Genomic DNA, 22,842 nt, shown 5'->3' on the forward strand with positions numbered 1-22,842 from the left:
AAATATATATCATTTTTCATAGTTAAAAATAAATATAGCATGTGGGTACTCATTTTAAAGCGTAAATAATTTTCTATTCATTTATAAATTCAAATACATGTTCATATATTTTTTTCTTACCTCACGTAGTATATACATATATATGTAGCCGTTACCATAGTAACGTAAAATATAAACTCGACCAACTCACGTTTTATTTTCCATTTTATCAACTTATGTCATCTAATCAATCATATACATATATATATTTATTTAAACCAACATTTCCTCACTTAAATATAAATAAAATTAATTAAAATTAAAATGACTGATTACACTGATAATCGAACCCCTATTAATAAAGACTCTAAAGACAGTACAAATAAAAACAAAAACATAGACCGTGACAGTGATTGTGATTATTCATATAGTGACGAGTCTTTTGACTCGGACTTTTCTAACTCAAGTAATTCAGACGTCACCAATGTCACCAGGAGATCCCAATCATCATCATCTTCTTCTTCTTCATCTTCTTTGGAGTCACAAGCAAATGTAGTAAATACTAGTACAATAAAATTGAATTTACCCGATGATGACAATGAAATTGATGTCAGAGGGTGCAAAAATTACTCAGTATCCTCGATGCTGTCTTCAATAAATTCGAGCGAGAGACAGAGGCGAATTAATAGAAGACTTAATGAGTGTCATGATCGGTTGCACAGAAAAAATATGAGTTTCACGAATATGCAAGTTATGAAAATAGAAAGGGACAATCAGTGTCTACTCAACAAAATAATGTCTCAGCATAAACCGATAACGGACAATAAAAACCTGGGGTTTGTTAACAGGCTCAGCAGCTCAGCGATTAATAGAAGAAAATTTCAGAGGAAAATTGAAGAAGAAAATATGGTAATTTTTTTTTTTTTATAATAAAAATTAATTTTTTGAACAATGATTTTTAAAATTCTTGTCAAATTAAAATTCATACAAAATTACCCATTTTATTTTATCATCAAAATTTTAAAAATTTATTATAAAAATAATTAAAATCATAATTAAATTTTTCAGATGATGCTGAGAAAAATTCAAAGTGCAAAACCACGAGTGTTAACTGAGAATTATTCACGAAAATTTTAATTTGCAATAAAAATCTAAACTATGAAAAAAAAAAAAAAATATTTTGTGCATCTTACAATAAATTTTTAAAATAAATAAAATTTTATTTGGTTTATTTTTATAGAAAGTAAATTGAAAATTTATTGAGGTATTAAAAATTAAATTATCGATACTTTATATATTTTTTAGAATATTTTCATATTTATCAAGAATTTTTAATAAGTTAAAATTAATTATTACTGTGAACAGAACCGAAGTAAATTAATCCTCAAAATATTATTAGGTAAGAAAGAAGAATAATTGTGTCTATGATACATTTTTTTGCAACAAATTGACTTCAATAGATTTAAAAGCATCGAAAAAATATTTATTATAAATATTCCGTATAAAGTTTTTGTATAAATCAACACTATTAGAAGTAATTAATGGCTCGAAGGCCATAGTTGAAGCAAGGCGAACCGGCAATCCGTAGAACTAAAAGCAAATGCATGTAATACTATTGATCGTCGCACATTTGAATTTGAGTTTACTTTTTAACTATTGCGTTGAGTGAATTTTTAAATATAAAATTTATTTAATATTCAACGCTGGATACACAGTAATCGAACAATAGTAGTAAAATTAGCCAATTTCCGACGGAAATGGACCTTCAAAGTTGCAGCGCCACCCTAATAGCATAGAGGTTATGTGGCTATCGCCGATTCTTGCCCCTAAAAGGGTTCAATTAGTTAAAACAAAATTAGTAACAATATATTTAAGATTAAACAAAGTAACTGAACGCAGACCCTACTAACAAAAAATTTTGGGGACCAACACTTAGTACAAACTTGCAAAGAAAAATTTAAATAGGTTTATTGTGGCAATTTTTTCACTTTTAAAATCTCATGATTTTTAGGTATCGTAAATATACGTTGTTTCAAAATAGTATTTTTTATAAATCAATATCATTTGCAGTAATTATGAAACTTCTAGTCTACAATTATATGCAGGAAGAAACGGTGATGTGGCAAACTAAAGCCAAAATGGCCGCCAGAATTGATCGAAAAATGTGCGCAGGCATTTTTCATTTGACCACGTAAGCTTACGGTAGCCAATAACTTTGTTCTCCAGTCCCTTCTTCTCGAATAATATCTTCACAAAAATGATTAAATTTGCAAATATCGTTTCTGCGCATGTCAAAATTCTGACAATATATATAGTCCTCATTGACGGGAAGAAATTATTAATTCGAAAAAAACCGTCAAACACAGTTGTCACTATTAAATAAAATAATTTATTTTCAATTGTTTGAACAAAGTGACCAGACATTATAAAGGTAAAACAATTTAATTATTTTAAATTTAGTTTCGAGTCAACTCATTGATTTAATTGCTGTAGAAATTTAACAAAAATAATCACAATGATGTTGGTAAAGAATATTATTTTGAGCGCATTGTTAGCTAGTGTTTCGAGCTCGGAATTTAACAACTTCAGTTTATCACCAAAGAATTCTCCAATCACACACACAAATATGGTAATTAAATTTATATTAATTTATATATTATGATCAATTTTCTTAATGCCGCTATAGTTTTTTTTCTCTTCAAGTTACTTATATTATTTACAATGACTATAACAAAGCTTTTGGTTCTTTTCCAACAGGCTCAACTTTTTGAACTGTGTTTTGCAAATACATCAAATCCGATATTCATATCTGAGAACTTAGCAGAAACATTTCAGAAAAATCTGTCCATTAAAATAAAGGCGCCTGTCATTATCATCAACAAAAATTTTATCGCCAAAAACATTCAAATGTATTATCCAACTCATCCGATGTATATTTTATCATTGTTGAATTATATGGACATGTATGGACTTTTAATCCAATTGATTTCTTCGCCGTTCTGGAGTCAAAAATCAAAATTTTTTCTGATCCTCGAAACCAGAAACTCTTGCAACGATGCGTATGACATTCTCAGCGTGATGTGGAAGGTTCAACTGTTATCATGTATCATAGTGTGCCCCCGAACCGATAATGAAACCAGCCTATATACTTATAATCCATACACAAAACGAGCACCCGACCCTTGGGTTGAAACTAATATAACCTGGCTTACCCCACGTGTTATATTACTGACCCTCTTCAATCAATCTTTTACTACTGGTAAATACATTTTTTTCTTATCATCATACACTGTAAAAAATTTGCGGAGTGGATGACTTTTTATTTATTAAATTTCTTCGAAGTTAATTTTACTCCAAAATGGAGTTTCGGAAAATATTAATTACAAATATTATAGTTACTCAATAATTTATTATTTTCACTGTATATTATAAATTTGAAATTATTTTTTTGTGAGTTACCAATTTATAATTATTAAATTTCAGTAAATTATTTGTCATCGAACTAATAACGTTTCTATTTCAACAGCTATTTCTATTAAATATAAATTTGTTTCAATATTACCATTCCGGACCGGAGTAAATGCGGAATGAGATAAAATCCGTATTCGCTCCCGATTTTTTACAGTATAATTGTTATCATTATTATATTATTTCTACCATAGCTAATAAACGACTAATGTTTTCTCCTCTTTCAGACTATAAAATATGTGAGACGATCTTCTTTGATAAAACTGAAATCCTTGATGGCTATCCCGTTAAGGTTGGCTCAACTTTAAATAAAACTTTTGAACTAGATTTCATAATTAATTCTTTAAACATGACTCAACAAGTGACTTACTTCGGCTTGTATAATATCACATTCTTGTCGGTTTGGATAATACAAGGAAATACCGATGTCACTACATTCGGCAGCAGTCAGGAAAACAATATGGTACACCCAGTGCCAATGAGTCTGGATGGATATTTCGTCATAATAACACAAAAGGCAAGTTTTTTATCAGTGTCTTCTGAAATTGCACAGGTATTGGATATTAATGGAGTCATAGCTATAATTCTTTTTGTCCTTCTAATCACCTTCTTGATTGTATTGCACAATAAGTATCAGATCGGATTGGCTGTTCTGGATGTCCTGAAGATGATGATGAGTATGGGGATCAACTCACCTCTCGACCGACTCGCCATGAAAATTACCTTCTTCACTGGCTTTTTGTTTGTGTTTATATTCAGTCCATTGCTTGAGGGACAATTACTTGCCACAATAACTAACCCGGCGACTTACAATATGGAGTCTCTTAAGGACTTGTACGATCATAAGTATTATGTAATTTATCCAATGCTGATCCATGATAGTATTCTAGAGAAAAACTTATGGGACATTAATAATGAAGAGGAAAACGAACACATTTCTGCTTTATTCGTATATAGCGATACCGACATTTGCTTAAAATACGTTATCGAAATGAAGAATGTGGCGTGTATAACTAGTGATTTTGAATCGATCGACTACGCTGTTAAACATAATTTGCATATATCACAACCACTTTTGAAAAAATCAAATGTATGTTTCACAAGACCATTTTGGTCCTTGACGGATCGATTTTACTATCAAGCTTTAAACTTGCAAGAATTTGGACTCTTAGTTGAACCATCCGAAAGAAAATTAAGAAAATTTCATGATAACCTAAAAAAAAAGAAAAGAATTGAGAAAAGGGTTAACTACCAACCAGTTGACGCTGTAGATTTGATTTATTTATATCAATTTATGGCATTTTTCCAGTTCTTGGCAATTATTGTTTTTGGTATTGAGTATATTGTCGGACGTCATCGTCGTCCAAGACAATAAAAAATAAATATTCGTTAATTTAAATATTCTATCGACTATCGACTTTGCACAATTTGTGAGTGTGAAATCAAACGTTTGACTATCGGTTGTTTATTCCATAATAATATTTATCAAAAACCGCTTACGTAATTTTTGAGTATTTAAATATTACTTTAGAGGTTGCAGTAATTATGGTTATAATAAAAAATATATTTTTCTCAACTTCCAAGTCGTGTTGTGGTAATTTTTAAATTTATCTCTAAATAATGTAAATTTTATTTTATACAAAAAATAAATATTTTATTGCGGCACCACAGAAGTAATTAATCTCAGTCTTGACCACGGTTCCAAGTAATTTATTGATTCAAGTAATTAATTATAATTTATATCTAATAACTAACGATGAGTAATTAAGATTTTTTTAAATTTGTAATGAAAATCAATTAAAAATTTGAAAAATTCTTATCAATTAATAAAAATAAAAAATAATTTGAAAGTAGATTTTTTAATTATTCTTCCAACCCTATGACATAAATATTATTGTTATTAATTTTTTTCAGTTATTATTAATATGTGAGGTTTGTTTTTTCTGCTGATCGATTGTTTTGAAAGTTAAAATAGCGGGTCTAGTTCTCAGTCACGTGAAAGAAGAAATGGAGATGCGTTAAACTAAAAGCACAAACATGTTACACTATTGATCGTATTATTTTTCATAAATATATTTATATACAATATTATTTTTAAAAAATTTCAGTCATGTTCTCAATATTAAATGCAAGTAAATTTAATTATTAATGCATTTATTTACTTATTAATTAAGCTTTTGTGAATTTCATTGAACGTAAAAAAATATATAACTTGAATAAGGCCCATTATGATAAAATTTTAAAAAAATGTGCGATGAAAAAAAACAATCGATTATTCAATAATTTAAATTTATCAAGCATTCAAGAGTTTGATTAAAATTTCTCTCCCTATTTATCATCTTATCTAAATAAAGTATATATTTTTGAAGATTATTTGTTATCAATAGACTGTAGATTAGACCAGTCACACTTTCTCTACAAATCAGTCCGGGCTTCAATAGAGCGGTCAAGTTCCCAGTGATAATTTATCATAAGTACAGTAAGTTATTATTTAAAATTTTTTTTATGAATTTTTATTCATAAAATTTAATTTTTTTATTTCAGACCAAAAATGTTTAAAATTGGATTATTTTTTTTAATTGGATTATTATTTATTTTTGAATATTCATCTGCTATCATACCACCGTGTGCACGTGGCGGTCAAGCGGTACATAAATATTTATATATATGTACATAAATACATAGAGAATGGGATGCCCTTTAAAATGAGTACCCACATGCCATATTTTATTTTAAATAAAAATATTGATATATATTTTGATAACTATAAATATATGTATTTCTTTAAAAACATAAAAAATAAGTATGGCTTGTTGGTATTCATTCAAAAGCGTTTTCAATTTTCTTTTGACTCATATATATATATATATATATATATATATATATATATATATATATATATATATATATATATATATATATATATATATATATATATATATATATATATATATATATATAGATACTTATTTTTTTTTTCTTAAATTTTTAATATTTTTCAGTGCGATCTTGAAATATGTTGTGCTGGTCTGCGTTGCGACGAAATAATAAATATATGCACCATCAATTTAACTTCTCATTGGAAATAATTATTTATAAAACTTCTAAGTGATGATAATGATGTTCAACAGAGAAAATGTTAATTACAGTTTTTTAGTTTAAAAAACCATCGCTATCAATAAAAAATATCAAAAAAAAAAAATTTTTATTAAAAAATTCCTAGTGTCTGAACTATAAAGTCTAGGTAATAATTGCTCAGGATCCTTTTTGTTGAGAATTTAATTCTCTACAAAAAAGGTCCCCACAACATTTACCATATCTCTGATAGTTTGATCAGAATTTCGTTTTTAAGTCAATACTACAAATAAGATCTACTCCATGGGAAAATTTTTGTATGGTCAACTTAAACTTACGATTACGGGTTAAATATTGAAGCTACGTAAAAAATAAATCAATACTTTTTTGTAGGAAATTTAATTCCCTACAAAATTGTATCAGTACATTTTTACGATATCTCCCGTCGTTTAGGCACAAATTAAATTTAAAACCATAAACTTCTCAACAGAATTAAAATGACAGCAGGTAAGTAATTAAATACCAAATTATAATCAAAATTTTTTTTTATTTTTTTTTTTTTTATCAGTAGCAATTGAAAATTTTCTATTTCCAAAACTTACAAAGTGTGGTGATTTTTTTTTTTTTATACAAACTCCAATTCAATCAAAAATTTAAAACGAACGCGAGTACGTAACATTTCAATAATTTCACTCGACCAATTATTCAAAGTGATTTCAATAATAAATTAACAAGTGTGCGATAACATAAATCGCATTAAATAATAAAAAAAAAAAAAAAAGAAAAGAAAATAACCGTCGAGTATCACAACCAGCTCGATACAATCATATCAAATGAATCTTATCACATAAACGCTTACTTATTTTTATTTAAAAACAAAACACAATTAAACAAATAATAAATAATATAATTATTCTTTTTTCGTATCCCAACTTGTATTTGGTGTCCATATTGTACTGAGCGATCTGAAGGGATCAAAACCAGAACGTTCCTAAAACAAAAAAAATTTAAATAAGTGACCCATATTACCCCTCTTCCTTTAATCAAATGACAAAGTACCTGAACATCCTGCTCCGTAGTGTTAATTTGCCCACTAGGTGGCGTCGGCGCACCCCAAGGAGCCGCAGCCCAAACTCCACCGGTATTGACCCCCCAGACCCCACTGCGTTCTTCCCCCACCGCCCCCCGAGTGTAAAGAGGCTCCCAATTGGTCTCGACAGTCAGCCAATTGTCTTTCAACGAGTCCTCGATCCCGTTGCCCAACTTGTCCGCCTTAACTGGTTCCAGCCCTGAGTAGTTTGCGTCCAGCAGCCCCATCATCGGACTCTTGTCTGTCCACAACCCGGCCCTAGTGTCCTCTTCCAGACTCTCCAATTCCACAAGCGGCTCATCCGTTTCCGGCAAATCGTCATACGGAACCAGTTCCGGTTCATAATTGGTCTCAAATGTGTTTATAAAGTAACTATTAGACGGCGTGTTCAATATAGAACTCAGATTATTTTCCTCCCTTCCTAACCTACATTTAAACGTCTGCGCATGAGTAAGCGCTCCCATTTGTTTCTGCGCATGTGCCAGTGCTTCAGTTTGTTTGTGCGCAAGTGCAAAAGCGTCTGATTGCTTCTGCGCATGAATATGAACCTGACCAAGTGACGGCACATGACTCGACCCATTGAATTTAACATCAAAATAATCTGACCTCTTGTCTTTCTTATCCTCCATCTTGCCCTTAACATTAATCGGTGGTTTATCTACCCGGGGATATGCGCACTCAGTACTGCGCGCAACGACATCGCTAAACTTGGCCCTATTCTCGCCCCAACATGGCGGCGGGGGCGCAACGGCCGTCACCTGAACAGCCACCTTACCTCCCCCGACATCTTTGTTATCAATCAAGTTGACCTTCGTCTTGTCATTCCGACGTTTTTGCGTCATCTTGTCCTTCTTAGGCACGACCTTCTTCACCTGCTTCTCCATCATCGCGTTCTTGACCTCTCTCTTGCCTTTATTAGTGTTCGTCCGCCATTTGTTAACATTTTCCTTCTCCTTACAGGTTCCGTTGCCATTAACGCCGCCATTTTGTTCGTAGAAGTAGTCGTCGTCGTCACAGTCCCCCTCGTAGTTGTCTCTGAAGTCCTGGACCTGAACCCGTTCCGGTGCCCTGGTCACTACACTCTTACCAACGACCTTTTTAGCGGGAACTTTCTTACCGACTTTCTCAACTTTCGGTGGGTTCGTTTCTTTACTCAACGCGTCGTCTTGCAAAGAGCTTTCGGTTGTTGTCGAAGAAGTCTCTTCCTCCGAGTAAGATATTTTTTGACTAGTTTCATATTTTTTGTACGTATTATTACTATTGTTACTATTATTACTATTATGGTTATTACTATTGTTATTATTGTGCTTGCGCTTGTCCTCCTTCAAAGACTTGGGACTCTTTTCATCCTTCTTCTTTATTTTTTTCACAACAACCTCATCCTCATCTAAAAGCATCATTTTTTCATCTTTCATCTGCATGTCCATCTTGAACCGTCTCTCCTCTTCTGCAGACCAATCAGGGATCTTGAAATTCAAATTACGCTCTCTGTCTTTGTCCTTAACCTCTTTGAGGTCCTTAAGGTCCTTCTCTTTCTTCTTGGAAACATTCATGAGCGACCAATCAGGCTCTTCGCGTTTCTTACCCGCCATTTTGTCGTCTTTCTCCCTAGCGACTGCCAAAGACCTTAGGTCTAATGGAGGCTGAACGACCCCCGTATTGTTGCGCGACATAGTGATCAGCGCATTGCGCAGAATCCTGTCGGCTTCTAAGAACGAAATGGCGAGAACGCAAATCAGCAGAATACAAGACAGACTAATGGCTGCCCATTGGACCGGACGTTCCCAAGATGGCCGGATTATGACCCGGGAACATAATTCGAGACTGTGCATGGGTACGGTTGTTAAAAGGGTCAGTTTGACCATTCCACGGGTTAGGTTGTTCTTTTCATCTAGATCAGTCCCTAAACTGGTGGAGATCATCAGCTGGCGTTCGATCCGCGCGAGCGTGAAGTCTGGGGTGAAGGCAATGTCTATTTTACGCGTCGCATTGGGGTGCAGAACAAAGGGTTCGCAGTTGAGAACTTTGAACCCATAGCCTACGCACTCGAGCCCGTTTATGTAAAACCCATAGATATTTATTGGGAGTTCTCCGGTATTGCGGGCAGTAAACGATCGTTTTACAGTCAAATTGGGAACTGGGTTCTTGCGTAGCCGCTCGCGCTCACAGTCCCTCAGATGCTTGTCGGACAACTCAAATAGCAATGGTGTAGGCGAGTTGGGTTTCCGGTTTCCGAATTTAAACTGCGCGTAACCACCCCGGCCTACAAAACGCACCACCTCTAAAACAGTTAAATTATTACGTATAAACAGCAACCCAGTCGTCAGACCTGACGATTTTGGGGTGTAGGAAATCTTAATGATACGCGTAGCATTGGGCTGCAGCACCAGCGCCACTGAGTGTTTTTTTACAACAATATTCCAGGTGGCTTCAAATTTCTTGCGTTCTTCCTCGCAGAGTTCGCTGTCGTCTGCTAATTTGAAGTCGTCTGAAACCATGCAGTCATTGCAAGGCGTTTTGAATCTCCCGGGCAGCAGATGGTAAAGTCGCTGCCCTTGGGGGTACAGCCAGTCCATCACCAACTGGACCACGACAACTTTGGTACTGGGGTTATAAATTCTAAGGGTTTTGTAGGTCGTGTTGCCCACTTGGGTCAGAGGAAAGCTCACTACGCTCTTATTGGCCGTTTGCTTGCTGCCCGAATGGCCCTCGCTGAAAATCAGCGAGGGCCAGTTTGGGCGAACGTTGATATTAAACTTGTAGCCTCTCACTTCGGTAGTTTCCAGCTTCATGGTGATGTTATCAATCGTGTCATTACTAGAGGTGTTGAGGTACCGATTGTACCTAGCGGTCAGCAGATTTAGATCAAGATCCCGTGCGTGGGATGGCAGACTCATTGTCTGCAGCCACTGGTTTCCCGTAGTGGTGTTCAACGAGAGCCCTAGGTAGCAATTTTGCTTGCAAGTGATCGCGGTGTCGATAACTATGGTCCCGACATTGTTGTCACCCTTGCTAATGATGGTCGTCTGCTCCAGAGGCAGGTAGTGGACCCTCGCATCTTTATTTGTCGGCCCGATTGAGAGGACGCGCATTGGCCGCCCGAAAGATGAATGCATTTTTAACGCATGCGTGCAAACTGATCCGGGAAAGCAGTCAGTGAACGTCAGACGCTTCAGTGTAATTTTGCCATGGGCCACTCGCATGTAGACGGGAATCGTCAACCTCTCGTAAGTCGTGCGCACAAACACGTCACCTACGATGGTGTCTTCCTCGACTGTTGGTGTTTTGACCTTTATTTTGAAAATCGCCAAGTAGTTGGGCTTTATATTTTGACTGCCACTAACTGCGCACGCAGTTATGTTACGGAGCCCTTTGTTGAAGAGTTCCGTCGGCCCGAATTGGCAACCCATCAACTCTAGGACTGCTCCTGGCATGTTGACACCCCAGCCGTGAAGTTCAATGTTCACTGGGTTCTTGTTTTCTAATGCGAAGATCGCCTCGTTTTCGGTCCCGCTGCTGACGGTCCCGAAATTCATGACCCCGCGCTGCTGGTCGTCGTCGTACTCGACGGGTATTATTTTATTAACCTTGCCGTTGTAAATCAACAGAGGAACGACCGTAGTCGTAACATTCGAGTAAATATAAACAGAAGACTCTAATTTGTCGTCATCTTTGCTGTTTTTTTGAAGCGTCAGCGTAAAAAGGGTTAATTTTTCACCTGGTTTTAAAATACGCGGGCTAAAGTTACTCAGTTTGAATAACGCGCGCGCAGAGGGAGCCAGCGTCACGTTGGTTATCGCCAGAGGAACACTGAACCGATTTACTACACTGAAATTACGCGGCTCATGAGAATAGGGGGCGCAGTAGTGAGTTACAGTCGCGTTGAGTTCAAGCCCACCCTGAATAACTTCCGCAGTCCAGGGAATAGATATTTTTTGATTAGATCCGCCTGGACCGAGACTTTTTATCACCAGTTTTCCTCTTAGATGCTTTAGGTCTAACGCATTTTTCCAGTCGTACGTCAGCGTTCCCACCGTGACGGGATTTTCCGTGTCCGGGGGAATAGTCACCGGTTCAAAATTTATCTTCAATGCCTTGGATATCGGAGTGCTGATGACATTCAGCACGCGAACAGGTTTTTTTGCCGAGTTCCGAAGCACTATCGGGTAATTCAGCGGAGACTGCAATGAACCCCCGACCCCGAAGTTAATCCACGCACTCTGTCCAGCCCAATGTATTCCCGCGCCATTTCCCACTTCTATTTCCACAGCGACGACCATAACTTCTGCGCTATTGTTCATTTTGAATCTGACGTATGCAGTATGGTTCTTTTCCATGTACGCGTTGAAGTGCAGCCTGATCACTGGCTTCGTTTGATAGGCTGGGATTTCCCATAACTCGCGAGGACCTTCAGCCTCGCCAGTAGGTAATTCCAGTTGGAATTCACCACCACTGCTGTAGACCTCAACTACTTGGATCGTTTCGCTGTGTGGGTTGTGCATGTAAATTAAGGGTGTGAATGATGCGTTGAGGGGCAACTTCACGCCGATGACGGGACGCAACCGATAGGGGGAGCTGACACTTAGGCCTTTCACGTGGTACTTAAGGGTCCCGTCAGAGGTATGGATCAGAAGGTGGCTGTCAATTTCCCCTTCCTCACGGCCTAAGAACACGACATTGAAGCTCGTGTTCCCTAAGGGCGGGATCACTTTGTCCTGGAAAAATGATGAATGGAAATGTTGCGTACTTCCGGATATTGATGTCAAGTGGATAGTTCGGTTCTGATCGTTATTTATCAGCGTCACTGTTTCTTGATGCGGGACTCCAAGTTGTCTGTAATTTCGTGGATGTTATTGTTTAAGGTCATTAGAAAAATTCTGATTTCTGTTACCTTTCTTTGAAGTCGAGAATGTGGGGCTCGAATTTAATGTAAGGAAGCGAATCTGGTAATTTGTCATCCACTTCTCTGTTAAAGGAAATATTTGTTGAATAAGAATATTTTAGATTGTAGATAGTTTATGGGAAACTTACCCAGATCCATGCACGGAGTTTGTAAATTCCTGGAAAATATACGGGTTTATTAGAAGTCTTAATTGAAAAAGTTTTAGATGGTTTTGGGAATAGGGATTTAGGTTTGAATGGAAATTCTGGCTGATCTATAGGATGGAGGAGAAAAATGAATAGAAATATTTTTGTAGGAAATTTAATTCTCTACAAAAAAGGTATCTATGGTTTTTTGTGTAGATCCAATAGTTTAAGAACTAGGGAGTTTTGAATTTGATAAATTCTTAGCCTAAATAAAATACGTTTCAAAATTTAATCAGATCTTAAATAAAATCTTTTACTTAAAAAAAGTTATCAGATCTAATTATTATTAGATCTGAATTTCTTTTCTTACTAAAAAAAATTTAATACCCAAAAATTTACTACTGTCTTCTAATTAAAATCTAATACCAAAGAAAATTTATCAGATCTAATTACAATTGCATCTAAATTATGTTTTCTCTAAAAAAAATTTACTATTTTCCTTACATAAAATCTAATACTCAAGAAAATGTATCAGATCTATTAATAATTGGATCTAAACTCCATTTATTTCTAATAAAATTTAATACCCAAAAATTTTCTATTGTCTTCTAATTAAAATCTAATACCAAAGAAAATTTATCAGATCTAATTACAATTGGATCTAAATTATGTTTTCTTTAAAAAAATTAAATATCCTATTTTACTATTTTCCATGACATCTAATTATTCCCATCAAACTTTTTCATCAATTCCATTAATTAGATCTAAATTTCCTTAAACAAAAATAAATCTATACCTTATGCATCGATATTGGAATATTATCCAATAAATATTGGACGTCATTCTCATCTTGAACAAAAGCTGAAACAAAAAAATCATCAATTAAAATTTCATTTAAATTAAAAAATAGACTAATAAAAAAAAACACACACACACACACATACATACAAAAAAATATATATAACAAATAACAATATATATCAAGGTCTCACGTGACCTTGAATCAACTGATACCTTTTATAAAAAATAATCTAAATCACTTAGCGTGTAGTAAAAAAAAAAAAAAAAAAAAAGAACTAAACCAACAATTAAAAAAAAATCGTCATTAATAATTAGTGGCCATAACATAAATTCTAATCAGATAACAAAAGCAACTAAAAAAAAAAATTATTTCATCAACTTCTTACAAAAAAAAAAAAAAAAAAAAAAAAAAATCCACTAAATAAAAAAAAGAAAAAAAAGACAAATAATAAATAAAATAAAAAAAATCTTACCATTATTATGACCATGAAAAGACGGTCGTATAAGAAGTGCGGATTCGAAAAATATTAACAAAAACAAGTAACAGCAAACACGTTTATCAATCATAATAAATAAAATATGTTATTGTTAATATATATAACTTATTGTTGTTATCTAATAAATTAATCCAGTAGAACACTTGTATTTTTAAAATTATTGTTTAGTTTAAATTCATTGTTAAGTTATAAATTTACCAATTATTTAAAATAATAAATGAACTTGTTTTTTATTTTAAATTACTCCGATATTATTATGTTTTTTTTTTTTTTTTTATAAAATTTTGAATATTTTCTTTTTATTATTATATCATTGTTATTATTTAATATCATATTTTAAGACATGTTTTATATTTATTGTAATAATCATTCTCGAGGATTTTGCTGGTTATATATTTAAGTTTCACAATATCGATTATATGCATTTATATATATATATATATATGTATGATGATGATAAATATATAACACACTACTAATACTTATATAAATAATACACTAATGCTGTTCACGTTTGTATTATTAAGAACAAATATATATATATATATAGGTTAGATATATTGATGAGATGTACAGTCGGTAGATATACAATTCAGTAATAAGCGACCCTACCAAAAATAAAACTAGTTGGTCAGCTGCAATATGTCTGCTTGAACATTTCACTGGAGCGCCTGGCAAATACGCGGGAAAATTCAAATTAATAAATAAATAATTAATAATAAATAAATTAAATTTTCTAAAAAATCATGAGTGTAAATGTAACAGACATCAGAAAAAATTTAAATTATTAATGAGCAGAGTAAATAATTAAAAAATTAATATTTATAAAAAATGCGCTCATTAATTTTGAAATTTTTTAAATGCGTATTTTTAAAAAATTTTATTTTACTATAATTATTTAGTCTATTTCGTCATCCATGCCGTGGGTTTTTTTTATAGCCCTGTAAATTTGATAAGAGTACAAGAAGGTTTGTCTGAAAAGTGTCTGATAATTACTTTTTAACAATTACAGCATCTTTACAAGAGGCTCAATATTTATGAAAATAAATTGATGTATTTCTATAATAATAATAATTATATCTTTTCCAGATACAACAATATCAGAGTTGGAAAATGATGAAAAAAAAGGACAAAAAGTAAAGTTACCGAACCTCCCAATAGAAACCGTAAGAGATTTTCGGCAACTTGAAGAAGCGCTGGAGTTGGAGAAAAATTCAATTTCCCGAGTAAGCGAAAAAGAATTATTTCTTCAATAACAAATAAATTTTTTTGTTAACAGATTACTAATTATGTTTCAGTATCGTACAATAAAAGCTGGCGTAGGAAAGCCAAAACAGATAATGGCCAGCATAATGAAATTTCTGTTCACGAATGAGATGAAAGAAAAAATCATCAAGGGCGAGCTCGATGAATCATGGATCCACTATCGAGTCTACCGGGTCGTGAAAAAGTATCTCGCACTTAATGTTTGAACTAACTCTGAGAATTACTTATGCGAAATTCAATTCTTTTACAATTTTAGAAGCTGTTAAGTGGGCTGGCGAGCTAAAAGAAGAACAGTTCGCCAAAAAATTAAAATCATTTTTAAAAAACATTGAACAGAATAATTAGATATTATGATCTTCGTTTTAATTTAATCGAAATTTTTGTTTATTATTTTTTATTTTATAATAGAAAATTTTCATCGCTTTGATGAGAAACAAAATTTTAGCCGTCCGATTAAGACTTTGATTCGAATATAATAACTCTGGAATAAGTTTCTCACCAGGAACACGACAAAAGCTGGGCGCGATCTAGTGGCGAAAACCGAACTACTCCTGCCACTGTCTAGCACCATAACTGTTTAAATCAATAATCATTAGGTTTAAATATATATTTATTAACCTCGAACAAATATATACATTTATATTAAATGAATATATTTTTTTGCGTTCAAGTAATATTTATTAAAGTTAATATAATAATATTTAGCTTTGATATTTGGATTTGTTGGCACCCTAAAATAATTTAGTGATCTATTAAATAACTATTTTTTTTATTTAAATCTATTTCTTTATTTATTTTATTTTTTTTTCAATATTTTATATTTATTTATTTATGATCGTATTTATTCTTACACTTGTCAGTATTACCCCGAGTGTCAAGTTTCAAAAAAAAATCATAAAAAATTAATAAAATTTCAAATTATCATTGTCAATTACCAAATAATAATCAAATCAACACTCAATTATGCAAAAAACTAAAAATAAAAAAATTTGAATTTTAAATTTTCCCGCCGTTTTTTATTTCTAGTCTTTCCCCGTTTCCGCATGAAAATTAACCTTACAAACTTGAAAATTACTTAAATAATAATACAATAATAATTTTTAATTACTTTGTAATTAAAAAATTAATAATTTACCCGCCAATCATTTGAAAATTTGAAAATAATTTAAAAAGAAGAAAAAAACAAAAGACAAATAAAATAGCGGGAACTTAAATAAATCTAAGCTTTAAAAAAAAACCACAAATTTTTGGTGTCGCTGCACTCAGTACTGTACAGTCAGTGCGCAAAATTACTCTCACTCTCACGCAAACCTCTTCAGAAGCTACATCTGATTTCCAACTGGACCTCAGCTCAGGACCACACAACTACAATTTTGGTACCACGTTCTTTAGTCCGTTTTCCGGTGGGTTTAAAATTAATTTATTATTTAAATAATTTATTAATCAACTAATAATTATTAATTAGTCATTACTAATTAAAATAATTGCCCGTAAATTTGATAATTAATTTATTTGAATGGAAAATAAAATCACACAAAGAGTCCATGTGCGTGCTAATTTTTATTCAAATTAAATTAAATTTTATTAATTAAATAAATGAATCGTTTGATTAAATTACATTAATTATTAATTAGTAATTATAAATATTAAGTTTTTTTGTCGAGGGGAAATTTTTAAGTAAAATAAAATAATTAAAAAAAAAAAAATTTTTATGTCACATAATGGCGGTGTCGGTTTTGTAAATTCGCAAATTCAAATGAATTGAATAGTAATTATTAATGGGATCGTAATTGAATGGTAATTAATTTATTTAATTACATAAATTTTTTATTTTTTTTGTGCAAACGGAGTTTGAATTTAAAAATTTTATTAATTACGCGTTGGAAAATTTTAAATTTAGCGATTTTGAGGTTAGAAAGTTGAAAGTTTTTTTTTTAATTAGTTTATTTATTTTAGGGTCGGGTAATTGATTTATTTATTTTAAGGGGGAGAAATTCCGTTTTTTTTTCTTTTTTTTTTTTTTAAACAGAATTTTATTATTTGAGTAATTAAGTAATTAGTGAAATTTTTCATTGAGAATTGAATTTTTTTTAAATATCTGAATTTAAATTTAATTTATTAATAATTATTTCAATTTTGCTGCGTAATTATTTTGTTTTTAATTTGAATTTAAATTTAAATTTTTCTACCGCGCTTGAATTTTTAATTTTTCAAAAGAAATTTAAAAATTGCAGAGTAAATATTGGAAATTTGATAAAATTGAAGGAGACATTTTTTGTAGAGAATTAAATTTCCTACAAGAATGGTCCTTATGATATTTTTGATATCTTTGATAATTAAGGCAGTATTTAAATTTAAAGTCTAATTAATTAATTCAAGTTCCTAAAAATTTGATTACGAATTACTTTTAATTAAAATTCCAATTAGACTATGGAATTTAACCAAAAATTGCTATGGACCTTTTTTGTAGAGAATTAAATTTCCTACAAAAATGGTCCTTATAATTTTTACCGTATCTCCAATACTTGAGCTACAATTTCAATCCTAATAAACAAATTTAATAATTAAAACAACAAAATTAATTTATTAACTTACTTATTTTTTTTTTAATTTTTTTTTTTTTTTAACTAATAATAAAAATAGTTAAATTAGTGGAATGACTGATTCAGAAAGAGTTGCTGAGGACAGCGACATGGAGTCTATTGAAGATAGTGACAACATCCGAGTCAGTAACATAATTATGAACAGACCAGATTTATTAGCTGCATTACAAAATCGTTTTCAAATTGGCAATGTTCTACAGGTATGTTATAATTTAATTAATTATAAACCCCCTACATAATAAGAGAATAAGTAAAATTTCCCGCCATATCTATGATAGAACTAGTCGATGTTATTAAATTCAGTATCGCTGTAAAGATCTTGATTTAAATTTCCGCCTTTTCATGGCCCAACTCTTTTTTTATTCCCAAGTATCCAGATAAATACATTTTTCTCCATCATTCGAAATAACATTTAAATTACGCGGCAAAAAAATACAACCGTATTTATTTTATTTAAATAAACTGATATTTTAATTATTCTGCCGCTTAATTAAATCTTAATGTCACTCAATATATATATAGTTACTGTCTATATTATTGAGAGAGAATAATAAAAATAAAGTCGATGGCGCGTCTCTGTGATAATAAAAATTTAAAAAAATAAAATTTAGTATCAGCGAAAAGGTCTTGAGTTAAATTTCTGCCTTTTCGTAGTTTAAGATTTTGTTGTGCAGTCGTCAGTTGAATATCTTGAGGTTTTATAAATATGAATTTACCGGTAAAAGATGTTGATATTTAATTATTTAATTACTGAGATAAAAATAAATAAATATTTAGACATCAGATTGTTAATTTTCGAGTTTCAATAAAAGACATCAGCCCAAAGGCAAACCCTACAAATTTAATAACTTTTTTTTATCTTCATCGCAGTTTATATATTTTATAAATAAAATATATCAGACAACTAATAAAAAAAATTAAACCGTGTTGATTTTTTTTTCGAATCCCATGATTATAAAATTATCGAAATCAATAAGTTGGGAATTAATCACGAGATTTTTATTATTAAACTTTAATGATAATTTAAATATATAAAATATATAAGAGTTTATTATCAACAATTTTATTTAAATAATTTATAAATTTTTTTGTCATGCAGTGACTGTAAATGGTTAGTGCTTCTTTATCTCCTAAAATATCACTTCTACAAAAATTTTCACTGATATCAAAATTATACAGAATTAAATTCTCTATAATTTTTGTCTCTTACAAAAATTACCTAAACTCAAAATTAAAAAAGTTATTGCGTTTTAAAAATTTACTTACCGCTAAAAAAACAAAAGTTTTAAATTACCGTAAAAATAAAAAATTTTAATTCACTTGTACCTCGAAATTTTTTGTATGAAATTCTTTGTCCAGTTAAAATTTACATAAATTATTAATTAATTTATTTTAATTAAAATTTTTTTAGAACTTGCCGGCTCCAGTAAAAAGACGCGTGAAAGCTCTCAAACAATTACAACTCGCGCAAGTAAATATTGAGGCTAAATTTTATGAAGAAGTTCATTTACTTGAGTGCAAGTACAATAAAATGTGCGCTGAATTACACGACAAACGCAGCAATATCGTATCTGGTATTTACGAGCCCACTGACGAAGAGTCCGTTTGGGAAACTGATAATGAGGAAGATGATATCGCAAATGATGTTAAGGAGAAGGTCAAGATTGAAGAAGTTAAAGATAAAAAGGACGAGTATGTATTCATGTTTTTTTTTTTTTTATTTATTTTACAAATTAATTAGTTAATTAATTTTTTAAAATTATTTTTAGAATGGAAACGGATAACGTCAAGGGAATCCCAGAATTCTGGCTTACAATCTTCAAAAACGTGGGAATGCTCGATGAAATGGTCCAGGAACATGATGAACCTATTCTCAAACATCTTTATGACATCAAAGTTATTTTCCTAGAGTCTGATCCGATGGTAATTAATTTTTTTTTTTTAATTTATGCCCTGGGATTTGGTTTAGAAATTGGAGTTGAAGAAAAAGTTAAAATGGAGGGCAACGGTTGGGTTTAAAGGAAAGGGCATAAGGAACTTTTTTGTAGGAAATTTTGAGGGCTACAAATTTCGTCTGATTCATTTTTTTTGTGTCTTTGATATTTTAGCGGGAATTTGAATTTTAATTATGAAAAATTTTTAATCAAAGTTTTTTTTAACTTTAAATCAAAATTTTGGAGTTGATAATTTGATTTACGTAAAAATTTATAAGGAACTTTTTTGTAGAGAATTTAACGAGCTACAAAAATGTCCCTATTCATTTTTATAGTATCTGTGTAAATTTGGCTGTAATTTGAAATTTAAAAAAAAATTATCAGTGCAAATAAACTAATTAATTAATTAATTTTTTCAGGGTTTCATTTTGGAATTCCACTTCGAGCCGAATGAATACTTTTCAAATTCAGTTCTTACAAAAGAATATTTGATGAAATGTGTTCCCGAAAAAAATGATCCATTCAGTTTTGAAGGGCCAGAAATTTACAAGAGCAAGGGCTGCACCATCGATTGGAAAAAGGGAAAGAACGTGACAGTCAAGACAATTAAAAAAAATCAGAAACACAAATCACGTGGTCATGTGCGTACTGTCACTAAAACTATTCAGAATGATTCCTTCTTTAATTTCTTTACTCCACCTGTTGGTAAGTCTATTAAATATTTTATTTATTTTCAATTTTATAAACTAATTAATTGATTAATTAATTAATTATTTAATTGTTTTAGTACCAGATGATGCTGAAGTTGACATCGATGAAGATATGAAAGCTTTATTGACCAGTGACTTTGAAATTGGTCACTATATAAGAGAACGTATCGTCCCACGTGCTGTCTTGTACTACACAGGTAATTTTTTGGGTTTATTTTTTATTTTTCCGCCAAACCATTCGGTTTATGAAAAAAGTCATAGAGATCTTTTTTGTGGAGAATTTAATTGTCTACAAAAATGGTGCTTATGAAAATTATCGTATCTTGAATATTTAAGGCAGTAATTGAATTTTGAAGCTGCTGTACAAATTTTGGACTGAGAAATTTGGAGTTTATTTTTCCAAAAATTTTTTTTTTTAAGTTTTGACCGTTCGAGTAAATTCGTAATAATATTTCAAGAAGTTTGAGTACCCACATCGATATATTTTGAAAAATTATTTAAAATTCAAAATTTTAATTTTTGAAAATACTTAAATCATTACTTTTTCAAAATATAGTCATGTGACTACTCATTTTACGGGAAATTTAGCTGGCTACTCAATTATCAGAATCGTTTTTCTGCAAAAAAATGATTATTTTAAAAAAATAAAAAATAAGTAATTAATCGACCCCTTACCGAAATTTTGAGAACTTGATCCAAATATATCGATGTTGGTACTCATTTTACGCGGAATCGCGCCAGCTTTTTCAAAATTCAACCCAATTGACATTCCACTCATTAGTTTAAATTTTGAATTCAAATTTCTTGTCTAGTTTCACAGCTTTCAATTTTTCAACTTTAATTTTATAATTGCGGGCTAACTATTAAATTTATCAAAAAATTCATATGAATCTTTTTTGTAGAGAATTAAATTCTCTACAAAAAAGGTCTTCATGAAAATTTCCATATCTTGAATAGTTGAGACAGCAATCAAATTTAAAGATTTAAAAATTAAAATTTTTATAAAATAAGCGGGAAACAAAATTTATTTTTCAGGTGAAGGTTTAGAAGACGAAGGTGATGATTACGAAGAAGACGAAGATGACGACGATGATGAAAACGAAGATGATGATGATGATGAAGAAGACGATGACGATGACAATGAATTTCCAAATGATAAAAATAACAGAACAGGTGCGGATCAAAAAACTGCTGAGTGCAAGCAGCAGTAATCGTCATTAATTATTATCTTTTTGCCATAAAAATTTATATAAATTTCTTTTTAATTACAATTTTAAAAAATTAATTCATCTTTTTTTTTTTTTTTAATTTTGTCTCTAGAGTGAACATTGAGTTCTAAAAACAATAAAATATAAATTCATTTGGGCTCCAGTTTTTAAAAATTTGTGAGTTATTTGTCTCTGGTGAAATTTTGGGAGCAGCTATTTTATAAAAAAAATTAATATTGATAATAAGAATAATAATAATAATAATAATATTAATAATAATAGAAACAATTAGACTTGCCGTTTAAATTTTTTAGTATTTTTTATTTTTTTATTGAAAGAAAAAAAAATTCCATACATATTTAATTAATAGTACATAGAAAAAAAATGTTATTTTATATGATGTAATAAAAGAAACTGGTTTCTGATTTATTTCAATTATAATTATTGTTCGTTTACGATGTATCGAATAAAAAAATTCAATTTTGTAATTAATATTTTTTTTATTTTATCTTTTAAGAGCGATAACGGGTGTAATATTGGAGATAGAGTGAAAGTAAAGAGGAACTTTTTTGTTCTGAATTTTAAGAGCTACAACTTTTATTTTAATAAATTTTTTTGTATCTTTGATATTTTGGCGGTAATTTTAAATTTAAGTTTGAAAAAATTTATTTCATTAAAAATTAAAAATTATTTTTTACTTTAAATTAAAATTCTGATTAAAATATTGGGTTTCTCAGAAAATTTATAAGGACCTTTTTTACAGAGAATTAAATTCTCTATAAATTTGTTTATGTGAATTTTTGTCGTATCTTTGACAGTTTAGCAGGAATTTTGATTTTTAACAAAAAAAAGTATAAAAATGTTTTAATAAAGACGAAAATTAAATTTTTCAAAATTATAAATTCAAATTTCTTGTAAACTATCATAGTTACAACAAAAATGCACTAGGACAATTTTATAGGAAATTAAATTCTCTACAAAAAAGGTCAGAATAACTTTTTTCGTAACTTTGTAATTTTAGACGGAAATTAATTTTAAAGACATTGAGAAAAAGTGTCGATTCATTTTCGCAGTTTGAATTTTGGCGCCGAAATTCTTATCGCCCGCGCATGCATTCTGGGCCACTGCGCATGCGCAGTAGCTTGGAGACGGCCATTTTAAATTTTTATTGTAGAGAGCGCGT

The 22,842-nt window shown here is 30.8% G+C and overlaps 4 protein-coding genes and 1 long non-coding RNA gene across 9 annotated transcripts; 4 read left to right on the forward strand and 1 right to left on the reverse strand.

The window, feature by feature from the left end:
• The first annotated feature begins 59 nt into the window (after window positions 1–59).
• LOC103570665 (cilia- and flagella-associated protein 97) lies at window positions 60–1,136 on the forward strand. The gene is made up of 2 exons (XM_008548478.2): window positions 60–888; window positions 1,048–1,136. The coding sequence occupies exons 1-2, from the start codon at window positions 304–306 to the stop codon at window positions 1,114–1,116; spliced, it is 654 nt and encodes a 217-aa protein (XP_008546700.2). The 5' UTR covers window positions 60–303; the 3' UTR covers window positions 1,117–1,136.
• Window positions 1,137–1,201: 65 nt separating this feature from the next.
• Window positions 1,202–5,192, forward strand: LOC103570672 (conserved uncharacterized protein family 7). Of its 2 annotated transcripts, none has more exons than XM_053738245.1 (5): window positions 1,202–1,243; window positions 2,050–2,410; window positions 2,473–2,608; window positions 2,737–3,238; window positions 3,675–5,192. In XM_053738245.1, exons 3-5 carry the CDS (start codon window positions 2,495–2,497, stop codon window positions 4,820–4,822), a joined length of 1,764 nt encoding a protein of 587 aa, XP_053594220.1. In that variant the 5' UTR covers window positions 1,202–1,243; window positions 2,050–2,410; window positions 2,473–2,494; the 3' UTR covers window positions 4,823–5,192. The 2 variants fall into 2 exon arrangements, with proteins under 2 accessions (XP_053594220.1, XP_053594221.1); XM_053738246.1 differs by lacking the exon at window positions 1,202–1,243 and having other exon boundaries at window positions 2,024–2,410; window positions 3,675–4,000; window positions 4,079–5,192.
• Window positions 5,193–5,822: 630 nt separating this feature from the next.
• Window positions 5,823–6,639, forward strand: LOC103570690 (uncharacterized). Its single transcript, XR_001345046.2, has 3 exons — window positions 5,823–5,926; window positions 5,992–6,094; window positions 6,450–6,639. It is a non-coding gene; the product is annotated as an uncharacterized LOC103570690 (long non-coding RNA).
• Window positions 6,640–7,122: 483 nt separating this feature from the next.
• Window positions 7,123–14,513, reverse strand: LOC103570697 (transmembrane protein 131). Its single transcript, XM_014439573.2, has 6 exons — window positions 13,915–14,513; window positions 13,437–13,501; window positions 12,644–12,672; window positions 12,504–12,578; window positions 7,582–12,445; window positions 7,123–7,513 (listed from the first exon to the last, which is right to left on the reverse strand). Exons 1-6 carry the CDS (start codon window positions 14,006–14,008, stop codon window positions 7,433–7,435), a joined length of 5,208 nt encoding a protein of 1,735 aa, XP_014295059.1. The 5' UTR covers window positions 14,009–14,513; the 3' UTR covers window positions 7,123–7,432.
• Window positions 14,514–16,487: 1,974 nt separating this feature from the next.
• Window positions 16,488–22,147, forward strand: LOC103570705 (nucleosome assembly protein 1-like 1). 4 transcript variants are annotated; one of them, XM_008548544.3, is made up of 8 exons: window positions 16,488–16,607; window positions 17,848–18,007; window positions 19,219–19,499; window positions 19,577–19,730; window positions 20,161–20,446; window positions 20,529–20,648; window positions 21,487–21,624; window positions 21,772–22,147. In XM_008548544.3, exons 2-8 carry the CDS (start codon window positions 17,861–17,863, stop codon window positions 21,774–21,776), a joined length of 1,131 nt encoding a protein of 376 aa, XP_008546766.1. In that variant the 5' UTR covers window positions 16,488–16,607; window positions 17,848–17,860; the 3' UTR covers window positions 21,777–22,147. The 4 variants fall into 4 exon arrangements, with proteins under 4 accessions (XP_008546766.1, XP_008546758.1, XP_008546775.1 ...); XM_008548536.3 differs by lacking the exon at window positions 21,772–22,147 and having other exon boundaries at window positions 21,487–21,765; XM_008548553.3 differs by lacking the exon at window positions 21,772–22,147 and having other exon boundaries at window positions 17,874–18,007; window positions 21,487–21,765.
• The last annotated feature ends 695 nt before the right edge of the window (window positions 22,148–22,842 follow it).

Source organism: Microplitis demolitor, chromosome 4 (genome assembly GCF_026212275.2).
Source record: "Microplitis demolitor isolate Queensland-Clemson2020A chromosome 4, iyMicDemo2.1a, whole genome shotgun sequence".
Classification (NCBI taxonomy): domain Eukaryota; kingdom Metazoa; phylum Arthropoda; class Insecta; order Hymenoptera; family Braconidae; genus Microplitis; species Microplitis demolitor.